Source organism: Biomphalaria glabrata, chromosome 7 (genome assembly GCF_947242115.1).
Source record: "Biomphalaria glabrata chromosome 7, xgBioGlab47.1, whole genome shotgun sequence".
Classification (NCBI taxonomy): domain Eukaryota; kingdom Metazoa; phylum Mollusca; class Gastropoda; family Planorbidae; genus Biomphalaria; species Biomphalaria glabrata.
In genome coordinates, this window is record NC_074717.1 from 22,736,974 (window position 1) to 22,760,959 (window position 23,986).

General features: G+C 35.0%; 2 protein-coding genes across 4 annotated transcripts in view; one reads left to right on the forward strand and one right to left on the reverse strand.

The window, feature by feature from the left end:
- The first annotated feature begins 565 nt into the window (after positions 1–565).
- On the forward strand, positions 566–18,020 carry LOC106063016 (AKT-interacting protein-like). Of its 2 annotated transcripts, XM_056035241.1 has the most exons (11): positions 566–721; positions 1,332–1,487; positions 2,383–2,573; positions 3,014–3,078; positions 5,062–5,162; positions 5,301–5,389; positions 6,527–6,625; positions 6,861–6,968; positions 10,813–10,876; positions 11,665–11,685; positions 13,525–18,020. In XM_056035241.1, exons 2-11 carry the CDS (start codon positions 1,458–1,460, stop codon positions 13,630–13,632), a joined length of 876 nt encoding a protein of 291 aa, XP_055891216.1. In that variant the 5' UTR covers positions 566–721; positions 1,332–1,457; the 3' UTR covers positions 13,633–18,020. The 2 variants fall into 2 exon arrangements, with proteins under 2 accessions (XP_055891216.1, XP_055891217.1); XM_056035242.1 differs by lacking the exon at positions 11,665–11,685.
- A 665-nt stretch (positions 18,021–18,685) lies between these two features.
- Positions 18,686–23,986, reverse strand: part of LOC106078269 (core-binding factor subunit beta-like) — a 95,481-nt gene continuing 90,180 nt past the window's right edge. For both annotated transcript variants that reach the window (XM_056035230.1, XM_056035229.1), the window contains one exon: positions 18,686–20,807. In XM_056035230.1, coding sequence (XP_055891205.1) covers positions 20,633–20,807 — 175 coding nt within the window. In that variant the 3' untranslated portion in view covers positions 18,686–20,632. The remainder of the gene's footprint in view (positions 20,808–23,986) is intronic.

Genomic DNA, 23,986 nt, shown 5'->3' on the forward strand with positions numbered 1-23,986 from the left:
TGACTTTCTGGTGGTCTTCCGACTGCATGCTCTCAATCTATGCCGATGCGTAAGCTGGGGGGGGGGGCGAGAATATGAAAATCTCACACCACACCCCCGAGCCCCCACGTCAGAGGGACCACGAAATTAGTGTTTTTTACATTAAATAATAAATATTACGCAAAATGCAGGGTCGTCTAAAGAGGTCAAGCCCCCCCCCCAGGATCCCCAAATAATGGTAAATTCCTAGCTACGCCACTGAATCTATGACATAACACGCTCCCTTCTTTTGGCTTACACACGGAAGTGGGACACTTGCAAATCATCAGATAAACTGCAGAAAAAAGAAGATACACTTTAGGAAGTTAAGTTTCACTGTGTGTGTTGTTTTGGGAAGTTATTTAAATTGTGTGTGTTGTTGTTTTAAGAATCGGCTTGCTGAGTGTCACTGTGTGTAGCTGTTTTAGGAGATTTCAATTATTCCAAGAAAATAGCTTCATGAAGCCACAGATTTTTTAGCTATCTGTAATGAGGGGGATAAATTGAATCTGTTACCGAATACGTGAGTTATTGCCCTTTATTCACTTTATATGCCTCGGGGCATTGAAGATTGCTTTTGTGTTTCCGGAAAAGAAAATGTATAAGAAATGGCAGCAAAGTAGAAACAATAACATTTACATTTGTTCTGATCTAGTCTAGATCTAGATCTAAGTGCAACTTATCATTTCTTTATCTAGAAGAGGTACTAAAAAATTATAAGGGAAATCATTTCCCTCAATTTAGATCAATCTAGCTAGGTCTAGATTACTCTAGATCAATAATTTTCAATAAACTAAATTAGTAATTAATTTAATAAATAAAGTTAAAGTTTTTATTTTATTTTTAAGACAAATTAATAATAATTAATATTAATTAAATAATTAAATCTAGATCTATAAAGAGTATAATAAACTAATAAAGCCTTAGATTAGGCTTATCACTTGACTTGACACTTGATCTACTGTATCTATCTACCAACTGTAATGTGACATACAGTATTGTCTGTCTCTTTAAAAAATGATGGAACTTTTAAGGAGTGTTTTTAAAGAAACAGCTGGTATAGGGGAATGGAAAATTGTTATTTGGGGGTTTAAAGTGTCAGTAGATGTGCTGCGATACTATTTATATATCCAAAAATAGTGTATGGATATATGAAATAAAATACTGTGTCTCCACTTCAGGTAAATTTGAATTTCACTGACAGTCTTGAAATGTATTCCCCTTGAAAGTCAAGGGAACACTGTAAATTAATTAAATCTATTTATGAGTATTAGAGATTTTACATGAAATGTTGTCCATTTTGATGTTTTCAGAGAATATGAAGATTTTCCTTCCATTATTTGAGAACGTAAACACAAGTTTGTTTTATATGTATTGTGAACATCTTGTCAACTTTGCTGCTCACTTGAGAATATTGTTTAGTAGTCTCCAAAACAATAATGTCCACTGCATCTGATCATGTAGCACAGGTAAAGCTATGTTACTGCATCTGATCATATAGAAGCACAGGTAAAGTTATGTTACTGCATCTGATCATATAGAAGCACAGGTAAAGTTATGTTACTGCATCTGATCATATAGAAGCACAGGTAAAGTTATGTTACTGCATCTGATCATATAGAAGCACAGGTAAAGTTATGTTACTGCATCTGATCATATAGAAGCACAGGTAAAGTTATGTTACTGCATCTGATCATATAGAAGCACAGGTAAAGTTATGTTACTGCATCTGATCATATAGAAGCACAGGTAAAGTTATGTTACTGCATCTGATCATATAGAAGCACAAGTAAAGTTATGTTACTGCATCCCAGTGTTCATCAACAGCACTTCTGTCAGAAACCACAGATATTATGGTAGAAGCAGTGGTAGTTTTGCTCAAATTTAAGACTGTCATACTTGCAAGTTCTGCAGTATTTTTAAAACCATCTAAAAATATTTTTTTTTTTCTATTGCCTAGAAATGATTTTACTCTTGACAATGTGATTCAGTTTTAGTTACATTTTAGTTACATATAGTTAAGTTTTAGCTTCAAATAGTAAACTAAATTTGGCTTTAGATCGTAAATCTAAGTCGATGTGTTTGGCCCATTAGGCTGAATTGAGGATAACACCTTTAATAAAAATTTTAGCAACACCTAATAGGGCTTGGCCAAAAGTATTTTTAGAAGCTCCATTAACCAAATAAATTGCTAGACAGTGTACTATTATAAATGCACAACCATACCTACTTTACTAGAGTTGATCAATTTAAAGTTTGACATGTTGTTACATTCTCTTCATGTTTATTGCAAACCTGTGTATTGGTATATTTGTAAAATAAAGTTACAATGATTATTTTTGATGATTTCAATTAATGTTACAGAGCTCTGACAATTCTAGTCTGTCGCAGCCTCTTCGACCCAGTAATGATGGTCGCCAGCTTCCAAGCATTCCAAATTCAACGCCTTACAGTTCAAGATCTCAGAACGGTAGCAGAGTTGGTCAAGCTCTGACGAACAGAGGTAGCAATGGTTATGGTCCTTTTTTTCAAGAATATTCTCTGATGGCCGAATAGTAAGTTGTATTTTTTTAAATAATATATTGTATGCTTAAAATGTGCTGTTGTTGTTTCCTTCTATTTTGTGTTGGTTAAAGACAAAGTTCCTGAATTACAGGCTTTACAAGTCCATACATCTTGTAAATCAACAGTTACTATAAACAATTTTAATCTTTTCTGTTAGAATACTACAACTCCTTATAGCATTACATACATAGTTATGAATCACAGGTCTAATCATGTTCTCAAAACGTTAAGTTTCTTGGCACACTCTGCTTCTACATTTAGTTCCATACATGCTTACAATAAAAATATTCAATACAATCTGTTTGTAAACTTTTTCTCTATAATTTTTGTCACTTGTTTACTATTAATTGTCTGATGGTGTAAAAAAAAAAATATATATAATGAATCTAGCCATGAAAGTTATTTTAATAATGTCTTTTTTCTGTAACAGCCACCTTTTACAGCAACAAAAAATTCCAGGAGTTTATGTCATGCCTTGTGCAAAAACACCTTTAAGTAAGTGACATGATCTTAGGACTTGATTTCTACTTGATATGATCTCATGACATGAAATCTCAATGGTCCAGGGTTCAAATCCTGCCAACTGTCACGGTTGTATTTTGCCTTGGCTCATCTGTCCAGGCCAGCCCCCCCCCCTGACAGTCTATCACTTAGTGCATTAGTTAACTAAACCATTGAATAAGTAATGTTAATAGGTTAATGTATAATAGTTAATGATTGATTATGTAACAAAGATTGAATGATATGATATATTATGACATTAATGATAGTTATACATGACTAGTAGACATAGAGTAGTTAATAGAACACATTAAGTAATATTTTCAGTGAGTCTGATTTTTGTACAAGAGATATAACATAAGTAGCATGAAAGCACATCTTAGTCACAATGCAAATGATGCACTCAGGGCTCACGCTGCCCACAATCAAATACAGTTTATGCACAATAACCCAATAAGGCCCATACAAATTCATCAGATTACACTCAGATCAAGTTGACTTCCACAGAGTCCCAAGCCTGAGTCCCTACACAAGAAAAATAGGAATTCCTTGTGATCGCCACTAAACCTGATTATAATGACAATGATTTGAAACTATGTAATTATTTTTGGCCTCCTTCAGTTGTAAAACAACTATGGTTCATCTCAAACACTTTTTCTTATGGCTGTGGAGCCCTATTTTGGAGAGACTTTCCCGTCCACATATATTGCATGTAAGGTGGCTTTCGCTTTGGTGGTAGAGGAGCCGGGCAGCAATGAAATCAAGAAGAAAGTATCCTAAAACTTAACTTCCCCACTACTGGAAAACAACAAAAAGAAGTGCCAGCAAGAAGTAGCCACTCAGACCAAAAGAAGTAATGATGTGTACACAGTGCATCTTTAAAAACAACGCATAAAATATTACGGTGCACAAAAGAGAAAGAACATAGAACCAAATCAATATGCACATGACACCCACAACCATCCTCTGCCCCCCTGCGGGAGGTTTGGGCTTGGATGAAATAATCTTCATTTCTAAAGGAACATCCGAAGCATGTAAAACAAACAAAATAAATTCTCTTCTCTGCTCTGGCAGAAATGTGTTAGAATGAGTTGTAAGCCTACTCCCCCCCCAACCAGTCAAAATTATTGACTAATTACTTTGGTATCTGGATATTGGCATAATTTATATTTAACAAAGGAAAGACAGTTAAACCTTGTTTTTTGTTATACCTTAAAAGTGTGTAATTATTCGAAACAATTATTTGGTTAGAGGGGATGCTAGGCACAAAAGGGATGGAGGTCTAGAGAGAGGAGAGAAATATGGAGAGAAAGAGAGAAATAGCAAACTGTTCCAATTTAAAAGTCTAAGTAGGATAGCTTTACTATGCACAAGGCTTAGAGAAGGAGTAGAGAGAGAGCAGGCCATTTCATTCAACAAAACAGATACTAGAATTGACAAGCTTTAAAATATGTTAGAGGGAATTGTTTAAGAAGTGGCCATTTAAATGGAAGTGCTACATCAATAAATAGGGGAGGTTCCAAACAAAATAGACAATAGCTTGGAAAGAAATCAATGAGAGCTGCGAGTGTGTAAATGGTAGTCAATACATCAATGGTATTTGCCCTCTCTTGTCTCTATAATAGTAATTGTCCAGGGGTGGTGCGCTGGTGCAATTTTTTTACAGAGAAATTACACGAAAAGGAGGCAGGGGGTCAAAAAAACGTTGAAGATGACTGATTTACTTCTTTAATTCATGAGAATGTTAAACAAATAGTTTTCTAGATCCACTCAGCATGGGACACTATGCACCAACTTTGTAAAACACATGATCAGAACAAAAACCCTTTGCACTACACTAAAGCCTCTGATTCGTTACCTAGATAAAATGTAGTCATTGTGCAAGCTTGCATTGCTAGGCCATTAGACTCATAGAACATCCAGCACCATCTCCCCATTCATCCAGTGAATGACTAGCACTTATTTCTCTTTTCTCAGTTTGGAGTGGTCTTATCTTTATCAGACAAGGGCTGTACCAAGGAGGAGCACTGAGATTTTCTCTAAGCATTCCAGACAACTATCCAGATGGGGATTGTCCTGTAATCCACAACTTTTGTTCTTGTTGTTTTTCTTGTAGATTCATTGGTTTTAACTGTTGTTATTTATTGAGATAGTCAAAACTTTATGTCAATGTAGTGTATTAAAAAAAATATCAAGAAATACTTTTCTCTCTGCAGAAATTTGTCTTTGAATTTCCTGTCTTTCATCCTTTAGTAAATCCAGAAACTGGTGAGCTGGATGTGAAGAGGGAATTTCCTAGGTGGAGGTGAGTATTTTTTTTTATTTCCTCATAGTTGTTTTTTCTCATATATATATATATATATAAGTATTTCTGTCTGGCTGCATGTGTCACTATTAACATTACCTTCTCAGAGTCAAACATTACCTTCTCAGAGTCAAACATTACCTGTCAGAGTCAAGTTTTCATTTTAAAGTAAAACTTTTAATCTCCAATTCAAACACCAAGATCTCGACTTTATTTTTAAGTATCAACCTTTTTTTTTCAACCCCTTACTGCTATGTATGTCCACTAAATCTACACCAGGTGTAGTGGATTGTGTTTAGATTATTCCATATGCTAGCAAAAATTCATACAAGTGCTCCTTTTCCCCTAGTGCCATTAGACAATGGAATAGGTTGCCTGAATCACCCAGGAAAACCAATAACTTGGCAGAGTTGAAGTCACTGATCAACATACATGAATAGATTTTGAACTAATGTTTGTTATCTAAAAGATGAGATTGTTGTTTAACAGATTCAACAGAACTACATTCTTTTTATTATTTATTTTATTTATAAACCAGATATATTTTTACAAAGCTTATATCAACTAACTCTGTCTGACGTCCGTCTGTCTGTTTGTCTGGTCAAACGTTTTGAACATGTTTTTTTTTTTTTCATTTTCCATTTTCAGACCAAGTTAAAACTTTGCACAATTATTCATTAAAAACCTGATAAGACATGAACTAATTAAAAAAATTAAACTATTAGTTGATTAATTGTTGATGATTAATTATTTGTTTTATTTCAAATTAAAGGGAATAAATATTACCTAATGAGATGGGGATATAAATATGGATTGAGTCCCCTTATTTACATTTTAACATGTTTTTCTCCCGATTCCCATTCTTGGTTGAAATTAAAATTTGGCATAATTATTTATAATTGATACAGAAATCAATCCAAAGATTAACCAATTTAGTACTTATTAATTAATTTTGCTTTATATAGCAGAAAGGGAGATAAAGCCCGTAATTTTCAGATAAATGGCAGTACTTAGGGGTTCCTTCCCTTGTATAAGCTTTGTTGTTGTTTTTTTATTTAAAGTTTTTTTTTTTTCTATTGCTTGTTTAATATATATTTTCTATCAATATGCTAAAATAATTTGATTTTCTTTGTTTAGGAGAAATGTTAATCATTTATGGCAAGTGATATTTTATGCCAGAAGAGTGTTTAGTAAAGTGGAAACCAAATCACCGTCCAACCCAGAGGCAGCACTTCTGTAAGTTTGTAAAATAAAATATTTTTCACCAAATTTGAAGATACTTAAATGCAAGTGCTCTATTATGCCTGAAGAGTGTTTTCCAAACAATCTGTTTTAATTCCAGAGAGATCTCATTTTGTCTGCTGCTAGTGTATAACTTCTTACTTGAAAGTTGTTGTTTGAACAGGTGCATGAGATCCAGTGAACTACACAATTAGTGAACACATTCAATTTTTTCTTCTTTTTTTTTAAGCTATCAGCAAGATAGAGAACTTTTTGAACAAAAATTGTCAGAATCCTTAAAGTTATCCAAAGACAGATTGTATCAACCTCCAGTTTTAGATGACCCTTACGCACTCAGGTGACATTTGTTTTGATATTAAAATTGATTGAAATTGACTTATCTATGTACAGACAGTTTGGAAAAAAAAGAGATTTTGGGTGTATGTGCTTTTGTTTTAAACAAATTAATTACTTCGCATTATCCATAGTTCAAAGTATACTTATTTTGGATTTGCAAATTGAAATAATTAGATCTGGTCTGACCCTGGAACACCTTTTAGTCTAACATTTAATTTTATGCTGCTAAAGTTTCACACTTAGCTATCCTGAGATGGTGAACAATGACATACAGAAATCAAGGGCTTGTTCTAAAATTCTAATACCCAGGAAACTAGTGACACTACAACGTTTATCTGTTTTTATTGAGCATTGTCACTGCAAAGCTGAATAATCTGGGTTTTTTACCAATGTCTCTACAAGAATTAATGATGTGCTGTTTTTTTTAGTACCCATGTCACTGTCATACTGATTGGAAATTTTCCTGATGCAACAATTCTGGGCCTAGTAACTTATTGTTCCTACTTTAGTGTAAGTCCTTGAAAAAATGAAGTTCAGAACACAGGCTTTGAAATACTAATTACAGACCAGTCTACCGTTACTCACAATGCGTATTCGTTATGCAAAATCTCCCAAAATGACCACCAGTATGCAAATACAAATTTAACCCGTCACATTATGCATTGTGTATCCTTTTTTTTCTCTCTAGACTAGCTTATGAGTCTTATGACACAGAGGTCAGCTAAGCCATCCTATGAGGAAAAAAAAAACAGAAAAGGTGGGGTGAACACATTACACCCAGATCTATACATTGATTGGTTCTTGATAGCAAATAGATTTAGTCTAGAAATGAAGAACGTGTGAGTGGTGGAGTGGCGGGTTGGTATCGGTTGGTACCTTTCAGTTAGATCTAGCTATTACACCTTCAATGAAGTCCAGTAGGGAGTCAGCGCCTACAAGGGCGCCGTTATCCCGTTGATTGTTAGAAAGGCTTTTAACCAACAACCAGGTCTGGATATGGGGTTCCCCACCCCTGTCCTGTCTGAGGACTCCCAGTAGTAACAGCTATAATTACTGGGCAGGAGTAGACTGTACCACGTATACATTGCACCGCCTGAGGTACTATTTAATCCTTACGATATAAGTGACCAAGAGCACTGCTAACCATGGGAAGCTTGTCTCATATTCCTATACTGTTACCACTACTCTAGCTATTCAGTCACTGATGACGGCCCCCTTTGTGGAATGGCCTGGCAGACTTTTTGGACTGGGGTGCGGGCTATTTGTTCCATCCCTACCCTGAGTCAGATTAAAAAAAAAAAGCTCACCAAGGGAATCCCGCAAGGGCCTGGTTCGCTACACATCTTTCAATGTGGGGAAAAAATTAATACTTTTCTGGTATTTTAGCATTTATTATTAATCTATTAGTAGTTAAAAGTTAGACTATTCATCACTGAGTACCGGCACCTAATCACTGAGTAAGAGCACCTATTTTTTTACAAAAAAAAAGCACTGAATATATATATATATATTATATTTGACAAAATAGTTGATTGCGCAAAATAGTTACACATTCTGGTGCCAAAATACACATTTTGACCATCAGTGTTACACTATTTGACTTTTTTTTAGGTAGGCAGGTCTTTAATTAGAGCACTTTAACTAGTTGATCTAAATGTGTATCATGAACGCTTGTATCTCCAAACTAAACTCATCAATATTATCAAACAATCCCTGAATTTATTCAATCTAGTCTCATTTTCCCTTTTCTACTTTTTTGACACTGTCTATGCTTCAGGATAACTCCACATATCATGTGCCACATTCATTGCAGACATAACTTTATCTGCCAGAGATTAATTTAGGAACTTTTTCCCCCGATCCATGTCTATCTTCCGCAATCGATTTCCTTTCGGTCTTAGATGTGTATTCCACCGCCTTTCTTGCTACATTCCAGTTGCAGATTTTCATACATGGTGGAAAGCCTATAAATAGTAATGCTCTTTGGTGTATCTGGTGTACAAGAAATAAGGACATGTTGATAATCTATGCCAGTGATGCCCAAACTACGGCCCGCGGGCCAGATTCGGCCCGCGACATGGTTCCATCCGGCCCGCCGAAACGTCGGCACTATGTGTAGAAATCTACCTTCCAAACAAACACAAAAAATGTTGAAAAATGATTCGTTACCTACGTTTGGGCCCTCACTTTTTCTCTGATGGATTGGTGTCATGATCTTTAACATTTGTGTGTTTGTGAAATAGGATTCTGAACGTAGAATCTACCAGGAAAAGTTAGCAGATCTTTACTTTTTTTGTTGTTGTTGAACATGACAATAAGACGACAAATTTATTTTATAAAGAAAGTGTGGCTGTTAAATAAAACAACAACATAAAAACGGCATTATAAAATAAATATGGCGGGATTCTTGGTTTGTGTCGCGAATAAAAGATTGTTAAACTATGCCTAGATATTGGAAGATCCATGGAAATATTTATCCAAATGAGACCACAAAATGGGTTGGTGTTGCTCACATTTAAGTAGAGAAATGAAGTTATTGTCCGACGCGTAAATAATATATATAATTGTCAAATAACCTATTAATTAAGTATCAAATGCAAAGGTTTCTACCAAAATAGTTTCAGAACAATTTCATTTCATTTTATAACTTTTCGTTCATGTGGCCCGCGAGCTGAGTGTTGGAAACTAGAATGGCCCGCGGGTCAAATTAGGTTGGGCATCACTGATCTATGCTTTGAAAAAAATACATGATAATGTTTGTACTGCAGTGTTAGGCACCTCAGTGCTGTGTCTTGTGCAGATAAGTCTAAACAGAGGTAACATTCAATAACAAAATAACACAGACAAAAGGTCAACACTATAAAGGTACTTGACACTGATGAACGATATCAAACAAGAAGTTTAATACATAATGAATTGAACCTTCGAATGTCGCATTATCTAAATATCTACTTCAGAAATTAAAGCTGACCTCTCTTTTAAGCTACTAAAAGTATTTTGTGTGTAATTACTTTTGCTACCCTATAAATCCTAGTCTTGCCTTTAATAATCGCGTCAGTCTCTAAGTCAAAAGTCTACCCTTAAAGATGAAACAAATAACTTTGTTTTAAATTCCTAATCATGTTACAACAGCAGAATCAATATTTGTAAAGCTCTTCTGTTTGTAAGTTTTATTTAGTTGGTAAGTTTGAAGTTCAATTTAGGGTATTTGACATTGTTGAGTTTATTGAGAAAAACTTTCAAATGATTTACTTTTGATAGTGTAATACACATAGTCTAGCAACAAAATCTCTACTAAAAGTAGTTGACAGATAAATGAGCAATGAAATGTCAACTAATTTGTATTCATATTTTGACATGCAGAGAGAGGAATCTTCCTTCTGCTTTGTATCTTATTATAATGATACTATATTCATTTCAACTTTGAAAAGTTAGTAAAGTTCTCCTTTCAGACATCATTGCGATCTATAGGGCAGATGATGTAAAGGTCATCTGTTTCTGTGGCCCATGGTAAACGAGTGTGTCATGTGGACAGCACAATGACCAGCCGCCTTTACTTTCCCCAACTAATGTCAGGTACCCACTAGAGCTGGGTGGACACAAAGGTGCCCAAAGATCCCGAAATTAAAATCCCAGTCTTCACCGGGATTCGAAGCTGGGACCTCGGTTCGGAAGCCAAGCGCTTTACCGCTCAGCCACTGCACCTCCCTACATTCATTTAGTCATTGAAAATAGTTGTCCAATACTTCAATTTGTTTTCATAACCTATAAACTTCAACTTAAACTACTATTGCCTATGTCATTTAACTTCCAACTAAGTACTACAATTGCCTATGACATTACAGGTTCAGTCCTTGGAATGAAGCCATTCATCCAGATACCAAGAAACAAATGATGCACTTATCCCAGGTAAATGATTGGACTGTTCAGAAAGTTTTCCCTGTTCTTGAATTATTTGTTTCTTTGTGTCTATTTGTTGTTGTTTTATTGCATTTCAATAAGAATTGAATTTCTGTTCATCTCATTGCACAATCCCATACCAAGTGTTGTGTTTGTATTCTCTTTCGTCTGCATGTGGTTGTAATATATCCCAGAACTCTGTTTGGTCTTTTCTGGTGATTAGCTTCCTAATTGTGTGGTGTGCACTCAATACTGTCATGTGTGAGCCCTGCCTTATTCATTCTACTTGCCATCAGATGTTGACTTAGATTTGACATCTGTATTTGTGAAGGAAGTGAAAAAATTGCTTGTTCAGAAAGCAAGCAATAGTTTAATGGAAGAACACATTTACTCTAGAAATTACCCTCAGACTTCCTCATTCCTTAGATTATGTTGGCATTGCTTGAACATTCCCCATTACTTTGAAGTTGAACATATGTGAACAGCACATGGTAGCCATTTGTTAACAAAAAATTCAAAAAACTAACAAGGAGTTGCGTTCTTTAAGTGCAAGTTTTCTATAATAAGTACAAGCACAGAATTGTTATACCAGTTTGATTTTTTCTTTTGAAATTAACCAACCAGTTGATCCACAGGGGGCATAATCAATGTTTGAAATGTATTATCTACTTATTTCCCTTGTAATATTTTTTTTTTTTTCTGTTTTTAATTCACTAATTTTAGTGTAATCTACACACATAATAGATAATTTAATGATGGCTTGAAGGTTTTATAAATGTTTCAATTTTTAACGTTAGAAATGTTTTCAAGGTTTTAGGGTAAGTACATAGTGTCTGGCTTAATAGACCCTCTCAAGAAAATAAATATAGAATCCATCTTCTTAGCTTCACTATATAAATCCTCCCAGCACATCCAAACCTCTGAGACAGTTTAGTAGCAGCTTTACCTGACACATGTCTGCATCGTGCTTGCAAGGGTTCTTACTCTAGTCTTTAATTAAGGTTTCATTCCATGTTTGGAAAAAAGCATATACAATTGAATTAAGTCGGGAGTGGATTAATTTCACCTCTAGAAATATGCAGAGTTTGTATAATTAAATTTTTGATTTTCTTCTTCTAAGCTTTGTATTTGTTTTGTAAAAGTTCAAATTTTAAAAGCGTCTGCTACCAGTAAAACTCTTTACATTCATGTGGAAAATTTTGCAATTTCCTTTTTGTATTATGAAACTGGTGGGCTAATGTAAATTGAAAACTCTAGTAGTTAATGTGATTACACAGAATATATAAAATATTTCTGGGCTTTCAACTTTAGTTTACAAATTGAGTAAGAACCCTTTCTAAGATGTCAATGGAAACTAGCTATATTACACTTCATCCACTAACAAGTATTAAACATTGTCTGGGACTATCTAGGTACAGACCACATATTATTGGCATGGTTATCTGCACTTGGAAGACTTGTTTGTTGGGTCTTTTGTTTTTTTTGCTCTCTACCTGATACACCGCTTTGAAGTGTGAATCTTTTGCTTCCTAACAATTTTGATGTATTGGTGGCTTGTTTTCTTTTCATTTTCTTAAACTTACATATATTTTAGTTTAGGACTTTTACCCTTCCTGAAACTCTACACATCATTCTAAATGGAAGCTGTTTTTGTGCAATTTAACTTTACAATAATTAATAAGTTAAAATTTTGTTGCAAATCATTTTATCATTTTTTTAGAAATAATTTCATTAGCCAAATAACTTATTATTATTCTTTCATTGGAATTATATATATATATATATGATTAGATCTTGGGCTACAGAAATATGCCATATAATTTCTGGCTATAATTGTGAGAATAAGTGAATTACTCATAAGATTGGTTGTGGACTTTGTCTTTTCAAAAGTCTTCATGTGAGTGGGAAAGAACATTTCTAATCACTGATTTATATCCTACTTTTTGACATCTACATAACACTCCTTGTTAGCTATGACTGTATGTTATCAACATGTCTCAAGATGATATTAGTCAGTGACAGATGATCAAATTTCTCTTTTGAATAGTTTAATTTATTGTATTACTCATTGATGGTGCTGGGAATAGCTGATAAAGACAAGACCGAGATGTTCACATTCTGACTAATGCCTTTGCTGGTGTCTGTTCCCACATCCATACAATAAGAGGTTACAAACTTAAGAAATGTTACACTTGGTTCATAATGATTTAGTATCAGATCTATTGGTTGAAGTGAGAGGGGGGTAAAAATATAGGTTAGAAAATATATTTTGTAAACCAATTTTTGGTACTGTTTTAATTGAAGAAAGTACCCGCTGTATTATCATAGTTTTTAAGAATACTAGATTTTTCAAGTAAATGTTGTGGAAAAAAGACGCCTAAATGCCAAGTGTCAACTTCTAGTTCCCTAGAAGAGAGTATACATCTTCAAATCAAGATGGATATATTCATATGTACTGATATATAATATCTGAATGGGGAAAGTTTTTTTAAAGCATACAACACATCTGAATTAATGGTTAATGTTGCATAATCTATTTTCATGTTTCATCACATAAATAATGTCATCTTAAGATAGGTTATAAACTATTTGATATTTCTTGTTTTGTTTGAATTTATTTTCTATTGAAAAATATTTCATTTTGTTTGTTTTTTTAGCACCAATCCAATGAAAGTGGGTCAGCCAATCCATCTGATCTGGGGTTGTCCTGGATGGATCCAGACCAGCCAAACATCTTTGTTAAAGATGAGTCTGAAAATAATTAGGCAAACACTTTTTTGTATGAAGGAAGATGAGAAGTCCTATGCTTCAGGATTAACTGCCTTGACGTGATCTTCAGTCATTCAGCCTGTTGCTCTTAACAAGAGGCTAGAGTCGTACACTTTAGGGACTGCCTCAGAACTTGTTTATGTTTGCCTCCCCTTGTGATGGTTGTGTTCTATGTTTCTAACCATTATCAGGAAATGTCAAACCTTATTTTGTTCAAGTGCCCTCTGATATCATATGACTTGTGGGAGTTACCTCTTTTTGCATTTTGTCTGGAACTTTTTGTTCACAGCTACTGTATTAGCATTTTTTTGTTCAAATCTCCTTCAGATTGATAGTGTATAGTTTATGCTTTTTACTTTATTCTTTGGTGGAGGTGAGGGGCAGCGATGGTAGGTAAAAAGGGGAGGAAAAAAAACAAAGAATTTTTTATTAATGGACAAATGTTTAAACTATTACTTTTCTTTCTTTTTTAAATAGTACATTGAAACAAATGGTGCCTGCTAATTCTTTATGACAGGGATAATTATTCCCCAGTTGTCTTTCTTTGTTCATAATTACAGTGTCTTACTCAATACAAAGAGTCCCAAAAAACTTAGCACTTAATAACCTGAAAATCTGAATAACTCAGCCTCAACACAGCAAAGAATCAACACGCTATTATAAAGGTATTTAAACTATAGATCACAAGGAGCTTTTATTTCAGGCCACAGATTAATGAGAAGTGCAGTATTTCAAGTGTAACCTTTATATTTTGCCACTTCCAACACAGATATAACCGTTGTCCACCAGTGGTCAATTTAGTTTCTCTTTTCGCTATCTATGTCTGTCCTTGGCAGTGGATTTTCTTTTAGTCTCGAATGTGTCTCCTGTGGCCTTTGTGAAAGCTGTCCAATTACCCTTTAGTATTTTGAAGTTCTTTTTTGCATTTTTTCCTTTTGAACTCTATTCCAACAACCCAACAACTTCTGGTAAGTTTTCAGAACTCTACTGAATGAGTTCCGCCTTCCCTCACACACACACACTTGCTACACTCTGGTGTCAGTAGCTCACATTTATTTGAAGTTCTAAGACACTGTGTCAGTGTGATTGTGTTTCAGTTACATCTTTACATGGTACTGCCAAGAGAAAACATGACACTTTTGTTCCAATGGTTATGTCCTTCCAAATTAAAAGTTTGTAATGCTGGTTCAATGTTCATGTTCATAGACCATCTTAAAAAAATCTTTATATCCTCTTTCCCGTTGAAGGATATTTTAGTATGGATTACAGGATTCCTTCATTGTTTTAAATAATGTGCTGGATAATTTTTTATAAGGTGAGTTGTTGTTTTTTTTTTGTTTTGTTTTGTGCAGTTTAAAAGTGGTACATATATATTTTTTTAATTGTGTGTGTATTGTGAAATATTAAGAATATTCGTCAACATAATGTCCTGTTGTTTTTTACCGTAATGACTTCAATAATTTCAAACTGTTTGACATTATATCTATACCATGCGGTTGCTATAGCTGTGGATATTATATCTATTGTGCATCTATATATATCATTGCATTCTCTCCCTAGCTTATAAATACTTGTGTTTGTGTATGTCAGTGAGTCCTTTGTGACACAATGTTCCGTGATATCTCTCATTGTTGCCTGTCTTGCCCTCCACTCAGAGACAAGTTATCTCCCCTAGACACATGGCTTGGCTCTCATGCATTTTCATTATATATATGAATGTTCCTTGGTGGTGTTGAGTTTTAGAAATAAGTACTTATGTTGTTCAAATATAGAGTACTTTAATATATAGATATATATAGGCCATAACATTTCTATTAAACTAGGGTCATATTTTGGGAAGGCTGTGTGGGAAAGAGTGAGGAGGATGCTATATATTACTACTATTATTTTATTTATTACACCAGTGAATTGTATTACATGCATAGTCTTATAATAATAAAACTTCAGAACAAAGCTTTATATTTTCAACAAAAAATGCTTATCCATTTATTTAAGTGTAGAAACTCAAATACTTCATATGAACTTGTTTAGATGAGAGAGTAAAGTGATGACTTTGTTTTGTTCTGTTTAAATGTAGACTCCTCAATTTCTAGTCAACTTGGAGGAAGTGTGTTCTTTAGTTGACTGATCCCACCTCATGACCTAATGCCAGGTGTAAATGTGTTAACGTTTGTGATTTGACAAATGACTCATTCATATAAACTCTTGAATACAGTGACTCTTTATTTATGAAGAAACCAGTTGTATTTTATCTGTGGTCAAGGTTTTTATTGTTGTTGTGGTGCAGACTTTGTTGACCACTTTGAAGTGCCTTCTCATCTGTATGCAGATTACACAAGTCAAAATCTTATTCTACATGGTTTTCTCTTTTTGAAAAATCTGGCTACAGGTTGTGGAACATAATTTATTAAATTCCCTTTTTACTTATATTGCAGTAAATGCTTGATAAATTATATAATGTGCATGTTTTAAAATAGTAATAGCTAAATTTGTATTTGTACAATAGTGTATATCTATTTAATATGTTTTTAATTCTATGATTGTCTTCATGTTTCCAATGTCAAGTGTTTTCCTTTCTTGTGTATTGTGTACATCTTTATTATTCTTGGATGCAAGGCTTGTGATTACTATTGCTTCTATAACCAAGTGTTTGTACAACAACATGTTGATGAAATGACTTCATGAATTGTGTGGGACAAAAAGGTGCAGTGATCTTTTTTTTTTCCTTATTGCTTTCAAAACACTCTCAGAGAACAATTCTTAGTTTTGAGAAAAGTCTGAAGAGGAAGAGGAGCTCCTTCATTGCTGTGAAACATGGCTCAAGATGGCACACTGTCCCATTTAGAAATGTGTTGCATGTATTGGGACTAGGGTGTTGTTAAGCAATCTAACATTTTGGTCTTGGAGAAAAGGATTGTAGTCCCTGAATTCACTCAGCTCCTATTTTGTTTATGAGAGTGGGGGGGAGGGGGTGCATTTTAATTAGGAACTATTGAATTAATAAGTTGTAAGTAGCTCTACTACAGATATTGTATAAAAGAGACTGTCAAACCAACCTGTAGCTCATAGCAAGAACTCTTTTAATACTGTATACATTGTAGAATTCAAAAACATCTGCTTCTATCAGTGCTGTAGACTTTAGCCAATCTCTTAGACTTATTCAGTTAAATCTTTAGTAACTATTTATACATACTATGTCACAGAGGACTGAGAGGAGCACTACGATTTGTCCCATTGACACACATAATCAGAGTTCAAAGTCATCTTAGAGTTGATTGGCAATGGCCATGAAGGGGCACACACATAATCAGAGTTCAAAGTCATCTTAGAGTTGATTGGCAATGGCCATGAAGGGGCACACACATAATCAGAGTTCAAAGTCATCTTAGAGTTGATTGGCAATGGCCATGAAGGGGCGCACAAAAGAAAATATGAAAACCGTTTCTTGTACTTAGATCACTTGTATTGATAAACTGGAACATTCTACGTACTATTGGTTGTCTGGACAGAGTGTAGGTCCATCTAAGGATGCAATTCTGCTCATGCATTAAAAGTATGCAGTCTGACAGGGTCATGTGCTTTGACCCAGCCATCATGACCAGCCAACTCAATGCAGTCACAACAATACTAGAATGCAGTAGGTTTGTTTTATGCAACACTTTTCTGATCTGTTTTTGTCCTCGAAATGTCTTGTGAATTCTTGCCTTCAAAGATGAGAAGACAAATGGCCTTTTGTTTAAATTATGCTATCCGTTCATCTTTTTTTATATTTGCTTCAAAAGCTTAACCAATCATAAGGGCTTTTAATTTATTTTACAGGGAAGTGAGGTGTAGGGGTGTAAATATGCATATAGGTATGTTGATATGCTACAATTGTATTTCTTGACATCTACAGATTGCATCATTACATCCTTATAGCTCTGTGTTTTTTTTTCAAAGATGTATTTTTTGTGATTCTCTTGGTTGTGCTTTGTTTCCTAAGTGATAACATTGGAGATTCAAGACTTTAGCAAGAGTTTGTGAAGAGGAGAATTGCAGTTCTTCTTGTAACTAGGGACTCCCAGTAGCTCAACACTCGGTGACTCCCAGTAGCTCAACACTCGGTGACTCCCATGGACCTCATATCTTCTTTTGTGAACTTTGAATATTTATTTTTATAATTGTGTGTCATCCATTGGTTTTATTTCTCCAGCGCCTCACCTTGTATGATTTCATTTTATTGCTTCCCTGTATGACTGAAAGTCTTGCACTAAGTTTGTGCAGAAATTACTTTCAGAGTGCTGGCTTTTTTTTTTTTTTGTCTTTGGATTATTCGCTTTGATAGTTTGTATTTTTCCCTGAATTAATTTTAAATTTATTCAATAAAAAAAACATTATTTCATTTCGCAGTTGTTTTCTTAAGGTCTTTTTATCTTGTCTTAATATGCTTGAAAGAAATCATGTCAATGTCTATTTATCCAACAAACTTTATAATTCTTTAAAATGTGCAAATAATAAAAATGCTAATTTTAGAAAATTTAATTCAAATATTTTTATATTTATGTACTTTAAGGACACTAACCTATTGTACATTTAATCTACAATGTGATATCAAGAAAACTGTCCACACAATATCATTGTTTATATTTCCCACATTGAACATTAAATCAGAAATTGACAATGGTCACTAAAACCTGTTGGCAAGGCAGCAGTTTGTATTTCTCCCTTACAATGGTGTGTGTGTGTGTTGAACAAGCTGAACATGAAGTCTCTCTGTGAACATTTACCCCATTTCTTTCTTTCTAGAATGGAGGATATATATATAATCTATTTTCATAATGAATAAACTTAGCATTTGAAAAACTATACAGTATAAGTTTCAATTGGAAATGAGGTTTAAATTTGTCAAAAGTTCAAGGCTAAATGAAACTAAGAATGAAAGATTAAATTTCAGCTTCCTGGAAAGTTAGTAAATATAATAAACCCACAGATGTAATGAAGGATAGGGAAAAAAATACTATTATCATAATGTAATCAACCATCCAGAAACATTGACACAAGTCAGCTGCATTCATGGTTTGGGGAAACAATTTATTCTAGAATGAAGCAATGGTTTATAAAGTTGTTTTCATTGCAAGAAACATTTTGAATTATTTCATGGAACTGTTGAAACACACACACACATAGAGCATGACTGGGATGTGTACACTATGCAAGAAACAAAGTGGAATGTGTAGTAAACATTATAACATCAGTCAGTCTTTAAAAAATATCACTTGGCAGGATTTGTAAATCAACTCAATTTGTCAACTCTTCTCTCTAGGAGTTTTATAAACCAAATGAAAATCTGTTAATTGAACCTCGATGAACTAATCAATATTAAGAAAAACATCTAAAAAAAATAAAATCCTCTTTACTACTTTTAAACCAAAAGATTCTGTTGGTTTGTTGTTTTTTGTTTTTTTTTGGTTTTATTTTAATTCTAATTTGAGAAGAAATTTATATTGTTACTTTGATTTTTTTTTCTGTAAAAAAAAAAAAAAGGCAGTTTACAAAATTTGACTAATCAAAAAAACATTAAAGGAATTTCATAACTATCAGACAAGCAACATTTCTTTGTGTCAGTATGTCAAGATGTACAGTCAAACAATAAATTCATTCTTCATTTCTAACTGCTACTTACTGCTAGATACAGTCTTATATTCAGACAGTTGTAAGGCTGACAATAGTCCCCTGTGAAATGGCACATGTCATATACAATCAATAAATTTCTTTATATTTATATATATACACAAATAACATACAATTATACATTAGGTTATGTTATTGTATTTAAGGTGAAATGGTTTACAATATGTCATTGAAGAGACAGTAGGTCAAGCAATAACAACAAATCCAAGGGACTAGAACAATGTGGAATATATATATATAGTATTTATATATAATACATATTTATAGATATTTATATAAATTTGACAATAAAAATACTGCACTTTTGACATTTTACTTGTTGCCATTTACAGTAGAACATGATCAAAGAATCAAGACTGCTTGAAGTCTACTCAGATACTCCTACAGCTTTACGCCTTCACTACACAGATTTAGTTACGGTTCCATTTTAGCAAAAATTAATAAGATTAAGAGCAACTATTAAATCCATTATAGGCTACATCTAAAGTAAATGAGAGATCCCCCACTTTTTTGGACGTCAAATTTTTGAGTTTATAAGACAATAGCCTTTAAAAAAAATCACGTACATAATTGTCTATCTTGACTAGTCAATATCAGATGCTCTTTCAGAAATAGAGTCGGCCTGTTATTTCCTCAATCAAACTTCCTGCCAGAAGACGTTTGGACATCACCATGACAACTAGTAGGCCTACATTCAAGTCTCACTTCTGCATCGAGTTCATAAAAGAGTTTACCCTCGAGAAATTTCTGTCTTTTCTCTGGATCTAATTGTTTTGTTAGTTTTATGTCAGGATGGTTGTCTCCCATCTGAGACTAATTGTTTCCCATTGATGTCTTAGACAGCGCAATGATTCTGTTGATCCCATTGTGTGCAGTAGAACTAGGTTCGTCACTAGCTCCAACAGTCTATATCAGTGTACGCTAAGATCAGCGGCTTTAATCACACACTCACCCATGTATACACACACTCACCAATACATTGTCAATTAAAATAAAGAGACATGCTGAAATAAATTATAATAACAGATTTCAAGGTAACAGTGTGTTGGATGTAACAAGCGATCAATGGAGCATTATATTTACAAGGAAAACAATGCACAAAAATGTTTCTTAGAAATGTACACGAAAATATGTCCTATAAATGTCCACATTTCAAAAACTAACTTCCGTGTCTCAAAATACCCACTGTTCATTTTTGCTTCCCTCCCCCCCCCCCCACTTCCAAACACATCTAACCAACCTGTGACCTAACCACCCTGTGACCTACAACAAAATGTCTTCCAACAGCCATTGGGCACAACACAGCCATAGTAACAACAACATTTTCTATTTCCATGGTGACCAAATGGTATCAGACTTTCGGATCTTGTCCCTGGGCTGGGCTTCTACTGCGGCTGCGGGTTGGACTTGAACCTCTGCCACCACTTCCACTACATCCTCGACCACCTCTACGTCCACTTCGATATCTTCTTCCTCGTCTTCCACTATTTGAGGAATTTCTCTGAGAGAAAAAAAAAGACGTAACCAATTAAGTGCTTATGGTAATGGTAAACAAAGCATTAAGATAGATAGATAGATAGATAGATAGATAGATAGATAGATAGATAGATAGGTAGATAGATAGATAGATAGATAGATAGATAGATAGGCTGGCTGGTTGGCTGACTAACTGACTTATTGATTGATTGATTAAATGATTGATTGATTAACTACTATGAATACTTATGTTAGTACAGATGTACATGTGTGTGTATGTGTGTGTGTGTGTGTATTGCTCCTATCGCAACTGTTTGTTGGAGCTTCATTCCTCTGTTGGGTAGAACTGATGAGGAGAGAGGGGAGGGATAGAACGGCATTATAGTTTAGTAGTACACTCTGTACCTCTTACTTTCTGTCTGAGTCACGTGACTTTAACGTACCTACAGTTAGGTTTATTAGTGCACAGATAAGTGTCGAGTTCACCTCTAGATCTAGATTTAGCCAGTCTCCACTCCACCAAGACTTTGCTTTATTATTTAGCCAGTCTCCACTCCACCAAGACTTTGCTTTATTATTTAGCCAGTCTCCACTCCACCAAGACTTTGCTTTATTATTTAGCCAGTCTCCACTCCACCAAGACTTTGCTTTATTATTTAGCCAGTCTCCACTCCACCAAGACTTTGCTTTATTATTTAGCCAGTCTCCACTCCACCAAGACTTTGCTTTATTGCGCTAATTATATTTTTTTTTTCTTCTCGCGCTGACAACTTAAAATGTTTTTGCAGGTAAAGTTTACATGACCTTCAGTTCCAAACGGCTAGTCTGGAAATTTGGCTGGGGGCTTGTCTGAGGACAAAGACGTCTCACTCCACGGAGGGGATGGAATGAGTTCACATCTAAACAGAGGTTGGCCATTCAAACTGTTCTTCAAGCCTTCCTTCTTCTACTACCATCTTTGCTCAACCAACGGTCACGAATAAGGAAGTGGAGACCCAGGGCTGGAGGTTCCAACCCGAAGCTTGAATATAAATACACTTAATAGAATATCTCATCAATCTAAAGGCATTTCATATTGGGGAAGAAAGAGAGTAGATTGCATTTTCTTTTATTGAATAGGCATTGTTTTTTAAATATAGTTTTGAGGTGTGGAGGCTGGATCCCTATTCGGCAGCACAAATTTGTCCTCTACTTTTTTCTCTCCCTCCCTTGATTCCCCCACCTCTCTCTCTCTCTCTTTTTTTTTTCTTAGTGATTCTCTCTCTCTCTCTCTCTCTCTCTCTCTCCCTCCCTTGAGTCCCCCCCCCCCTTTTTTTTTATCCCGCTGTAGAACCGTCGGAATTGTTTGTTTTGAAACTCAATGTTATTTTGATTGTTTCCAAACATGTTTCTAGATCCAACAGAACAGTGAAATGATTTCCCAAAGGAATGTGCTAAGACAAGACACACACAGTTCAAAACTGCTTGGGTTCAAAGAGTACACCGTGGAAATATATAGACTAGATCTAGAAGGTGTGGGGAATTCCCATTTCTATTGCGCAGGAATCGTGTTCACATCTTTGTCAGAGATAACTTTCTGGCTCCACCTTCAAATAAATGTCACATTAGTAATTCAGTCGTCGAGAACAAAATGTATAAAGAACTATGTGAAGTGTTATCAGGATTTAGTGTACATGACGGTATATTTAAGCATCTACCATTGCGTAATAACCGACCAATCAGTGAACAATCGGAATTGGGTCATTGCTTTCTAAAAATAGAATATTAACTAGATCTATGTCACACATAGTCTGTAGGAGGAAAGAACTGGGTCATGGGCTTGCCCTAGAGATTGACTCACAGAGAACGTTACAAAATGTACACTCATGCACACTGAAATGAACACACGCATTTTAGAGTTGTAGATTTCACCCTTTACCTAGTCAGACCCCACGCCCTCAAGCAGGCCCAGGTTTACGATAGTAAACTCGTGAGTAACTTGCCTCCTACCGAAGTTACCTTCTGTGACCCGGGTGCCCTTTTTTCTTTTTCGATCACTCCTTGACTTTTGTAGCCGTCTGCACTTTAACTTATGTCCAAACTGTTAATACGTAAAAGACTGTGTAATACTGCCTGTCCAACTGAAGTTCTTTACTCTCTGTCTATAGAGAGTCTCTTTCTTTTTGGTCAATAGTGTACTCCTAGTTTTTCTTTCGCTTTTTTTTCTCTCTCTCGCTTACTCGGTCTCTCTCTCTCTCTCTCTGTCTCTCTCTCTCTCTCTGTCTCTCTCTCTCTGTCTCTCTCTCTCTCTCTGTCTCTCTCTCTCTCTCTGTCTCTCTCTGTCTCTCTCTCTCTCCGTCTCTCTCTCTGTCTCTCTCTCTCTCTGTCTCTCTGTCTCTCTCTCTGTCTCTCTCTCTGTCTCTGTCTCTCTCTGTATCTCTCTCTCTGTCTCTCTCTCTGTCTCTCTCTGTCTCTCTCTGTCTCTCTCTCTCTCTCTCTCTGTAAGTATTTCTCTACCTTTTACCATCCACCTCTCTCAATCTATAATCTGTCTCTATCTGCTCTTCCTCACTGTCTGTCTGTCAGTCTGTCTGTCTTCTCTCTCGATATGAGAAGATGAAATAAAACAATTGTACAAACTACAGGCTACTCATAGCTAATATTACATCTACATTAGCGTAGTTGCCAGGACAATGGGGTGGGGAGGGGTGCCCAGGTCTCAGCCTTTCAACCACCACCCCCTCCACCTTCCACTTCGTTTGGTGACTAGACAACTTATCGTATTGACACATCTTGGTTTTAGCGAGTCTGTAGAATCGACAACCTAATAGTAGGGAATAGACTGGTGTTACTAGCTACAATGGGTGGAGGTTTAATCCCCATATTAAGTGTTTATTTAATTTGTCTGTACCAAAGTGTAGGCCTAAGATTATTAGGAAGCATCTTAATCCCACAGATTCTTGAGAATGTCTATGTGAGAGTATAGGATCTAGCCCAGTGGTTCCCAAACTTTTTCCTCAACGGAACACTTCGCACATTCTGAGTACTTAGCGGAACACTTGGCACATTGTGAGTACTAAGCGGAACACTTTGCTTACGTAGTGGCCTACTAGTTCATTGCTCCAGTAGTTTGTGGAACACTTTGCTTACGTAGTGGCCTACTAGTTCATTGCTCCAGTAGTTTGTGGAACACTTTGCTTACGTAGTGGCCTACTAGTTCATTGC